This window comes from Takifugu flavidus, chromosome 22 (genome assembly GCF_003711565.1).
Source record: "Takifugu flavidus isolate HTHZ2018 chromosome 22, ASM371156v2, whole genome shotgun sequence".
Taxonomy (NCBI): domain Eukaryota; kingdom Metazoa; phylum Chordata; class Actinopteri; order Tetraodontiformes; family Tetraodontidae; genus Takifugu; species Takifugu flavidus.
The window spans coordinates 6751369-6761766 of NC_079541.1; the positions used below are offsets into that span (position 1 = coordinate 6751369).

Sequence of the window (10398 nt, forward strand, 5' to 3'; positions counted from 1 at the left end):
TCCTGCAAAAAGCCACATTTTAATGTAAGTCTGTCACATTTGGCCGCTCGGGGCTTCCGTAGAAACGTGGCGGAGCCACAGTGCATCGATTACTGATTAAGTATTGAGTGATTATCAAGTTATTGGTATGCTGAGCTATAAAGAGACACAGCCTGGCTCAGTTTTTCAAATTTATTTTGTTAAAATACATATGAAACGGATACCATAAATCATATTCCAAATGTTTACTTTAAATTGTTACAAAAGTTATCACAAACTGTACACATCAGGACAGCTAATGCAGTTGTTTCTTGCTCGATATCGATTCAATGCAAACAATCAAAGCTCTAATCTCCTAAACACTGAAGAAGTTGAGAAGTGGCTTTACTGGGACTCCAGTTAGGGCGAAATGCTCACTACTATTACAGAACATGTTTAAGTTTCACTCGACTACACGTCGGAGCTGTTCAAATTATCACCAAACAACAGAAATACTTTGCGATGTCTCTTATTTCCATAGGCTTTTTTACGATAAGTTTTGAATTTCCACTTTTAAATATATACAGTGCCATCGACGAGTACGGGATACAGTACATACAGATGTAAACAGAAAGTTTAAACTCAGATTCTTACGTCTTTCCTTTACTCTTTAAATGCTTAGTACATCAAAAGTGGCGATTACATGCTACGAATAAAAATATTTCTATTTGTGGGCGGCGGGAGGAGAGAAGCATCTTCATATGTATGTGCAAGAGAGTTAACAGTTCATAGCCTTTTTCTATTTGCTGTGTTGGTTTCATATTAGCTTCTCACTCATATTACAGTAGAGACTGAGTCACTGAGTTGATGCATTGAACGGAATTTCATATGGCTTAATGTAAAAAACTAAAAACAAACACTAGATTAAAGTTGCAAACGTGTTTAATGGATAATAATTCCCTGATTTCTTGGACTGGTTATGTCCTGCTATGTTTTGTCGTTCGATTTAAACAACAGCGTTTCTTAATAACCTTTTATCGCCTTATATTCACATGCGATGATGCGGATGCATCTTATGGTATGTTTGTGTCTTTGACTCTGCAGGTCTGTCATCAATAAATGCATACAGTGGTTTTTAAAATGATAAATAATGGTGCAAGAATCTATGAATTTAATGCTCATCTATGATTTAGGTTGCAATATGATGGAGATTGTTGTCTATATATTGTATAAGCTAGTGTAATGAATGTTAGCTGGGCTAGCTGGACTGGCTAATGTAGTTGCTTATTAGCATAAATTCACTTTAGAGATCCTTTCAGCATAAGTGCAGACTATTGAATGAATTAGAACAACCTCTTTAAATTCAACCTTGTATGATGGTTATAAAACCATTGTGATTTATAAACATATGGCGATTTCACTCTTTTCTACATGTTTTCGCTACATTTTTTTTTTTCGCCCAATGAATTTAAACAACAAATCGTTGACAATTGTGAATGATTAATTTACCCAAATATGTTCATTTTTTAATTTAGTTGTAGCAAAGCCGTGCTGTAACGTAAAGTGCTGACTCTCCAGAGAAAACCCAAAATGTCCAAAGGGCTGCCGTTAAATCTCTGAGAAGGTGTTGCTGCTCCTTCTGTCCACATGCTCCGAGCAAATTCACCAGGAGACGAACTCATGGAGAGAATGACAGCGAGTGCTGTGCATAGCTAACTCTGTAGAGCACTCGGAAAACGTAACATTGAACATTTTCTTACCACACCACCACAAAATTCGTCGTATCTTCTCTCTTGTTACGTAGCCGAGGCCGCGTCTGAGCTTCACGGCGTCTGTGAGTGCTTGGGTGACGGGCACGAGCCTTGGCTCTCGAAGCTCGCCGCTCTTTCAGGCCACTGTGGGCAACACAGCAACAAGATTTCATTTTATATCACCGAGGCTCATTCAGCGTCTTACTTGTCCTCAGGTGTCCCCTGCTGCATGTTAATGGAGTTGGAACAGACTCTGTAAGAGCGACCGCACCACACGCTTGGTGTTCAGGCTCAATGCAACAAAAAGCTCAAACTATTACCATAACAAACACGTCTTTTTGTCATTTCCACTACAGGGAACCTACTCCGCTCACCCCGGCTCTCAGAGCCTCTAAGAGCCTTTTCAGGTTGCGGTTGGTTGTTATAGCGACGTTGCCAAACGGCAGCGGTGGGACAAAAACCGGAGCGGACTGAGTGTGTTTCACTGTTGGTATGTGGCTGTTAGCCATATTGGGGATACTAACTGGTTTTAGGTTGGTGGAAAAAACAGGGGATTGTGGTAAATGAGGGCTTTTGATGACTGTAAGTTGCTACGAGTATTATGGTATTCCCAGAGCAGAGCCATAAAAAGAAAATTCATTCTCTCCTTCATGCTGTGACTCACCGTATCATTAAAGATAGTGTATTCCTCTATGATTACAGTTTTTACTAAACTGAAGAGTTTTGCTACTAAAAATAATCCTCCCATCTGTCAGATGCAAAGTGAGTGTTGCGCAACTGCAGCCAAAGCGGAGAATAATAGAAAATGCGTCACTTTCAGGGAAGACTTTGGGATTAAAGACACCGTCTGAAAAGATTTGTTAATGTAGATGTGTACCTCTCCCAGCGCGTGCCAGTGTGTAATGGGTTTCCGTGGGTAAGCTAGCATCTCGTTCCAGTGGTCCCGTCCCAGACCCTCAGCGTCGGGCCCGGCGCGACACACGCCGATGACCTCATTGTGTCCGACCCTGTGGGCAGTCAAGTGCCAAAACGGTGAAATGAAATTCCCCATTTGTCTTTTCTTTTTCCTTTTTTTGCAGTCCTGAACTCACCGGTCGTAGTCCATCACCATGATGGACAGGCTGACTTGTTCCACGTTCTCGGGGGGGATGTCAAAGATGATGGCCTCGTTGTACGTCGGGTTGAGAGTGCTTTTCTTGGTGGTAGTCTTTCGCTTCTTCAACCTCCGTCCAGCGCACACCATGTAAACCTTCACATACGGGTCTGGAAAGCAGAGGGGCTGTTACCGTTTTGTCTGTACACATCTAGATACGGTGGCCTTCTCCCCGACGGCAGAGGGTGTTTTTAATGTTTTAATCCGACAGTTCCTTTGAAAGAGGCCTCCAGCCGTCACATCGGAGCTGCGAGCAGAATCCGAGGTGGTTACCTGAGGAGCCTGTGATGTCCATGGCTTTGAGGTTTCTGCATTTGATGACCGTCAGGGTCATCCTCCCCGCGGTGGGCAGGTAGCACAGCGAGTACATGATCTCTCCCAGGTCCACGCTTTCCTGGAGGACAAAGAGGGGAGCCGGCGTTATCTCCACTTCAAAACTTTAACCTTGTTCTGCCCTTCAAAACGTTGAAGTCAACTGATAAATGGCTCTTCGCCGTATCGGCGGGTTCATTTTTACTGTGGCGCCGCGGGCTGTCGTAGGTGGCAAAGGAAAATATGAAATAACAATTAAGAAGATTAAATTAGGCGATGTCAGAGGCTTCTTGTAAAATGCGTTCGTATTTTCTTGACCTTGGAGCTGAGAGCTGTTGATGTCATGTGTCTCTGGGGTCACATGATGACGTCACTGCGTGACATCTTCAGATTGTGGCCTCATCACAACAGAGTGAAAGAAAAGAAGCACAAAGGTTTTCCCTTCTTCCACGCTGAGGTTATTCTCTATCCATCTCAACCTTTGTGTCCAGGAAAATTTAAAAAAAAAGTTCTGTTATCTTTGCTCGGACAAAATTCAGTTTGTAGCTCTACAGAACAGGAGGCTGCTCGGTATTTATCACAGCTAAGACGTCCATGAATAAAGCAGAAGCTGTTCGGACAATGATGATGAATGTTAATAAAGCATCATTTTAGTCTCCGCATATACAGAGTTCTCCTGAGGACGCGCCGAGGTTGTGTTTGAGGGCGCGTGGAAACGCCAGCGATTTCTGTGTGGAGTCTTTAGATCACAGTGTGTCGGCTCGATAAGGCGGCGGAGGACTCACCGTGGTGGCCGCGTGAATGTCCTTCCACACGACGGCCTCCCTGGACAGATCAGAGAGTTCAAAGAGGTTGTCCACCACCACCTCGCCGATCATGTCGTGGCTGGTGAAGCGGTCAAAGTCGTAGACGCTGAAGTGCAGCTTGCGGTTGCACAGCTCGTCGTACGCCACGGCGAAGCAGAAGGCCTCGTCGAAGGTGGGGTTCAGGTTCTTGCGGTGCACGCGCGTCTGGAACTTCTTCTTCCTCTCTGGTAGCAGGTAGATCTTGACGTAGGGGTCGGAGGTTCCTGTGAAGTCTTTGGCGGGCAGGTCCAGAGCCTTGAGGATCCTCACCACCAGCGCTTGCTCCTCGTAGTCGTACCGTAAGGAGAAGCTGAGCTTCCCGCAGGACTCCACGGGCTCCCTGGCCTCCTCCGCATCCACAGATTTCTGCTTATAGAGTTCAGGCTTTATCCGCCCGATGCTGGTCGTGGATGACTGACGGAGGGGCATGGCGTCCATGCTGAAGTCGAAGCTGGTGACGTTCATCTGCCGAGGCAGGTGGCGCCGGAATGAGTTGTGCCTGATGCAAAGGTTAAAGGTCAGAGGAATCGCAGTGTTATTATTACTGCCCCAGGTTTTCTCCATCAGGCACCAAAAACACTCCCTACAAATGAACTAAACACTGCTAATTTTTGTTTTTTAGCATTTGATATATTATTAAGAATGAAGAGGAAAAAGCTGCCATGTTTGACTCACCAAACTTGTTACCTAGCAACTGGCCCACCTCCTTTCTCAGACAATTACAGCAATCTGACAAGCTGTAGAACAAATGATATGGCACGGGAAGGACAGCTGAGGACTACGCTCATACAGAGGAGAGGACTGGAGCCTGGAACCGAAGCACGCTGTAAAACGCCGCCTTTTCACCACGTGATGTCCCGCCGCACAACCATGACAAACATTCAATCCAGCGGGGATTACACCAAATCCAGCGCTAACACCAGAGATATTGCATTCAATTTCAGATTTCAGGATGACGGCACACACACACACACACGCGCACAAAAAAAAAGTCCCAATCATCTGATGTTGCTCGGTCCCGATCCTGTCAATCCTTGACGGGGTTTATCCCTCTGTCAGAGAGAATATCTAAAAGGAGCCTTTATGAATGACGCCATAACACGTTCTCACGGGTTGACCCTTTGGCCCCGCGTTAAATCTTCACATGCGAAACAGCAATCTGAAGGCATATCTGTGGGCTGGCCGCACCCGCCACCAACACTTCCATAACTCGGACGTTTTATGAAGCAATCAGTGGACGGACAATTAAAAAGAAGCATCGGCTTCGACTTAGTCGCCGGTTTAATTGCCCCGTTGGTAAATGTGGCGCATAGAAAACACATTAGTGCGACTATGGTTTCTCTGGGTCCTGGAGTGGCTAATAAATATTTCACCAGGCTCTGCAGAGGCAGGCTGATAATGTCAGCAGCGTATTCCTGAGTTAAACATCAGGGGTTCTTACTTTCACCTCGACTGGTCCTAAATCAGCATTTGGTGCTGATTAGAGTTTACGGCATCGCGTCAATATTAGTGGGTTGAAAGGTTCGAGCGGTGGGTGTTGTCGCCTTCGCCCTGCTGTCTCTGCATCCCCGGTGGGTGGATAACTCATGACGGGCCTCCATCTTGATGTAACTTAATTAACGAGCCTGACGACAGACAAAGGCAGTTGTCAATAGCGGCTCCCTGTGAGAAACCGAACCCAGCTGCCTGGCGCCACCCAACAGAAACCGAGCGTCCGCCGTGACAGCTCCCACCCTGCAGCACTGCTAATTATGGATGTTGTAGAGTCAACACGGTGCTGCAAAACAAAGGGGAGTGAGAGCTGCTTAGTTAATTACTGGGGTTGCTTCCCGCTGGTGCCATAACAGCTTGACTTGTATGTAAAGGAGATTATAGGGTTTGGACTGGTGCAGGGAGGTATGTGGCAGCTCTGAGTGATGAGGCTAAAGGAAGTGAGGCTTTTTCAATCCCCGGTAGGGCAGTGCAGGAGATTGAGCGTGTGCAACAGCACATCAAGGTCAGCATCCAGCCCTTGACACGTGCCAAACCTAACGGGCAGTGGCCATTGTGTCACGGACTGTCACGCTTTTACAGCCTTTTCGAAGCAGCATTTTTTTTTTGTGCGCTAACGTGGATGGAGCAAACAAAAGCAGGCTCGAGAAGGCGGACTTTGTCCGGTCTGTGTGTAACACTTCAGATTCAAGGGTATTAACGGCTGCCATTACGCGTCCTCGGTGGTGAAAGGCCTTGCGCCTGCAGTGGGTTCATGTCAGGTACCTGGAGGAGGACGTCGGCTCCGTGGTCTGTCTCTGGATCTTAGCCTGCGGTTTGAGCTTCCCCCTCAGGGCTGTTTGCACCTCAGCCGGAATGTCTGGAGACGTCTGGCTGATCTTCATGGCCGCTTCCTGGAGCTTGACGGAGTTCCGGCCGTTCACCTTCACTTCCAGCGGATACTTCTTCTCCACCTCCCCCACTTTGCAGTCCGCGGCCAGCAGAGAGTTGGACTGAGGCGCCTCGGGGAAACCCACACGGAGGCCATTTTCCACATGAGCTGAAAGAGCTTTGCTCCTCCAAATGGGCCAACACAGCTTCCAAAAGACAAACAGAGAGACTACCAAAAGGGCGAGGCCACAGAAACCCACGACCACAGCTAGGAGACTTATAGAGATGTCTACATGTTACCCATACAGGTGTCATAACAGGAGGCAATGCGTGGGACAAAATGTGACAGACAAACATGCAAAGGAGAAAAAGAGGGAGAGAAATCGAGCTGTAAGAAAGAAGGGGCAGAATATGCACTTGTTCGATAAAGCAGGCTCATTTTTTAAAATCATATAAAACCTCCGCAGCATCCAGGATTCAGCGAGTAGCAAGATTTTGTCTTTAATTCGAGACCGTCCATCATTTGTTGAATCAGACAGTCACCTCAGCTGCTGCACTAGAGCACACCACCTGTTGCTGCGCTCATCCGTCTGGAATGTCCTTCAGCCAGATGTAACAGGTGCAGAAACGCTTCCACAACACTTATCTGCCATTAAACACGCAGCCAAGCGACTCGCTAAAGTTTACAGGAAGGAGAGCTCTCATCTTTCTAACTTCGCTCGACTTTGCGTGCGTAATTGTGCAATCTTTGGTGAAAAAAATCATATTTAGAAAAAGGCCTTTGGTCTATTTACCTGCATATCCTTTACCTGGTATACTGCTCTCCAGGGCGAATATATCCGAACATTTTTCCCGGTCTACGTGTCCCGTGAGACAAAGTTCCGTAACGATCTGGAGAGCCCTTTTGCACAAGGCAATGCTGTCCTCCGTCCGAAAACTCATGTCTCTTCTGTTAAGCCATTGCACGCCAGACGAGCCGGGAGGGTGGCGATTCATTTGGGCACCCGATTATGCGCCGCGGAGTGCAGCCGGTCCGCGGGAGAGAGCGGGGAGGCGCGCCGCGTCCTGATCCATATCCAGTGCGCAAAGAGGGACGAGCGCGCTCGTTGCGCAGCAATAACAGGCGGCGGTGCTGGGGTCCAACCCTCAGCGCGTCCAATAGCAACGCGCCTGTCTGCGGGCGGCTGCAACTTCTGTCTGTCTGTCTGTCTATCTATCTATCTATCTATCTATCTATCTATCTATCTATCTATCTATCTATCTAGCTATCTATCTATCTATCTATCTATCTATCTATCTATCTATCTTCTTTATTGTTATCTATGTCTGTCTGTCTGTCCATATTAAAATAACTGCATATCTGTTGCTGTGTCCTCAATGATGCTAACAAGTGTCAGTAGCAAACAGTCATTCACTAAGGCTATTAGGCTTCCTTTTTAGAGCGCTTGCATCCCTTCGTATGTTTTAACTGGGACTGTTCCACAAAATAAGGAAGCCAGGAGACTGTTTCTGTTACTGTTGTTGCTGTTGGAGGATTTTTCGGTGTAATAGAGGGTCTTGCTGCAGCCGGAATCCTATTTCTAAACTCCGATATGAAAGCGTGCCCACACAATACACCAAAAAAAGCACATTTGCATATGTTGCATGCATATAACACACGCTCCACAATGATCTGCATTATTTAGAAGCTGGAGTCATTTGGGTGTTTGGTGTTTTTGCACACTAGTGTTTTTCTTGACGGCTGGAGTGTGGCGTCACCCAGCATCTCTGGCTGAGGCAGAGCTGACAGGATGGGCGTCTGCAGGGCACACTGCCAGTGGCCTCTTGTGCTCTTTATATTTTATTACTTCATTTGTACTTATACTCCCAGGCTATTTATGCTCATAACCAACCCCAGAAAGCAGGAACAGCCATTGCTGTTCATGCTTTTCTGTCTCAGATCCACTTTGATTTCTCGCTTATAAATCATAAATAAATCTAATGTCAACTTGTGGATTAACCTACTGAATGGAAACGCTCAATGTTTCATGCATAATATTTAAAAAACAATCCAAGGCTTGAAGGTCAGGAGCCCGGTTGACACCGTTGCGTTCACCTGCTGTGAACTCATTTTACATGCGCTGATTGCGAGGTCTTTGCGATGCCTCTGACCATAAACTCACTCACATCAGAGGACGTGAGTGGAGGAACTGACGGTTTTCTATTATCAGGTTATTTAAGTGGCTCTCCATGGCGATGAGCTCGTCAGCTCGCTGGACCAGAATGAAGCCTCTCATCCATCATTGGTGCAGATGTTCATGCTCCCCTGAATATGTACCCTAATGTTGATGAAGCCCTGACGGGAGACCACGAGGTTGAGATTTGTGATGTGTGAAGTCTCCAAAGAGCTTGATTATTTAGCTTTAAACCTTTTATTCAGATTTATGGTGCTCCTACGGGCAGTTTAGCTTCCCCGCTCTAAAGCTGTTTTTAGCTTGGTGCTGATATTTATCATGTTTTGGGTTCTTTTTTGTTTTCTTCTTAGCCATCTGTCTTAATTCCACGAACTTGTTTGTTTTTATTAAAATTTGGAGCCCTCTTTTTAAGAAAAGGCCCAGAACCCTCCAGTGTTCCTGAGCTGATGACGGTGCACTTTGGTAGCACAAATGGACAATTAGGGTGAGTTTGCACTAATGGATAACTGTCCAACGACTGTAAAAGCTTCTGTAATATCTTTCCAAACAAAACCGCCACGTTCACTGGTTCAGTTGCGACTAAAACCCCTCAGGACTTATTTGTAAGAGTCCACTGAACCACCCAGGAGATTGCTTTTGTCTCTCAGTTTACGTCCTCCATTATTTAAAAGTAAAATTCTGCAAACGGGCAGCATTTATCCTCGGGTTGCCCTTGCTGGAAAATTACGTCCACTTTAAAATGCATTTAAAACTGCAGTTCAAAGTTGCTAATCTGAGCTCCGAGGCGAAAAGAGCGTAGCATGCCATTAGTCCGATGCTAACGTGCAAAAACAAAGGAAATTGTTATTTTCTCCTCAGCAGAAATGATCAAAATGAAACTCTTATCAACTTGACGCGTTCTAATCATGGCGGCACAGCAGTGCAGTTTGGCACGAGGCAATACTCGGTTTGACTCCGTAAATCAAAGATAAGCATAAGTGTTTGCCTTCATCAGCATTCATTTTGTTTGGTGCCTGTAGTTCTTGTAGGGAAGGCTTTTAAAGTGCCTGTTGGTCAACAGGAATTATCAACTGACAAGAAGAAAGAAGACCCCGACAAGCCTTGGCACAGTAGCGCTGCTAGCTTGCTAGAGAAAAGGTTACTGTTGCTCCGAACGTCGGCGGTGACTCCCTCTGTTGGTTTTCGTGTCAAATGTCACGATAAATGTCAGCAGAGTGGCTGCTAAGATGGCTTTGTGAGCGCGTTCATACCTCTGACAGGGAGAACAACATGTTCACCTCCTTAAAAGCAAAGGGCCTTTGATAGCCAATTGTTAAAGCGTCAGCGGGAGTTTCTCTAGGCCGAAGCGTCTGATTCAAAGGCGAAATTCTCCAGCAGTTTTTCATGGTCATGGGGCGAGGAGCTGATGAGTCCTGTGGTGAAGGCATGCTTGGATTCTTACGCCCCTCGGCCGACATTAAAGGGTGCTGTGAATCTGAAACGATTTCATCATTAGCGTTCAGAACTCAGCCAGTGCGGCAGAAATGACAGCAGTAATGATGATTTCGGAGGGGACTCCAAACGCAGCGGCAGAGTTCCGGGTCGAGTGAGTGAGACTCTGAATGTCAAGAGGCCTGTTTTTTGAAAATTACGGATAAACGAAGAATGTTTTGGGGGAGCTTGCGTCGTCCTCGTACCTGTTTTGATTGAAGTCATTACTGTAGCGGCGTTCACCCTCATGTCAAAGACACCGCTGCGCCATGCAAGGCCTGAAATTAACAGTTTAGCGAGGCCCCGCCTGCGTCTGCGGCACCTTCCGAAAGAAAAAGCTGTTTCATGTTGATTATTCTCACAACACTTGGGGC

The 10398-nt window shown here is 46.4% G+C and overlaps 1 protein-coding gene across 2 annotated transcripts; it reads right to left on the minus strand.

The window, feature by feature from the left end:
- Nucleotides 1-157: 157 nt before the first annotated feature.
- syt10 (synaptotagmin X) lies at nt 158-7493 on the minus strand. 2 transcript variants are annotated; one of them, XM_057022285.1, is made up of 7 exons: nt 7190-7493; nt 6276-6669; nt 3960-4518; nt 3136-3256; nt 2801-2972; nt 2587-2716; nt 158-1853 (listed from the first exon to the last, which is right to left on the minus strand). In XM_057022285.1, the coding sequence occupies exons 1-7, from the start codon at nt 7374-7376 to the stop codon at nt 1782-1784; spliced, it is 1635 nt and encodes a 544-aa protein (XP_056878265.1). In that variant the 5' UTR covers nt 7377-7493; the 3' UTR covers nt 158-1781. The 2 variants fall into 2 exon arrangements, with proteins under 2 accessions (XP_056878265.1, XP_056878264.1); XM_057022284.1 differs by having other exon boundaries at nt 7175-7491.
- Between the last annotated feature and the right edge of the window lie 2905 nt (nt 7494-10398).

What these genes read in the sequence shown, in the direction of transcription:
- syt10 (XM_057022284.1), bottom strand. Translation starts at nt 7,376, where the DNA reads ATGAATCGCCACCCTCCCGGCTCGTCTGGCGTGCAATGGCTTAACAGA. An exon ending in ACATTCACGCGGCCACCACG is followed by an intron (nt 3,257 to 3,959) that starts GTGAGTCCTCCG and finishes TTTGTCCTCCAG; the next exon opens with GAAAGCGTGGACCTGGGAGA. An exon ending in GGACATCACAGGCTCCTCAG is followed by an intron (nt 2,973 to 3,135) that starts GTAACCACCTCG and finishes TCTGCTTTCCAG; the next exon opens with ACCCGTATGTGAAGGTTTAC.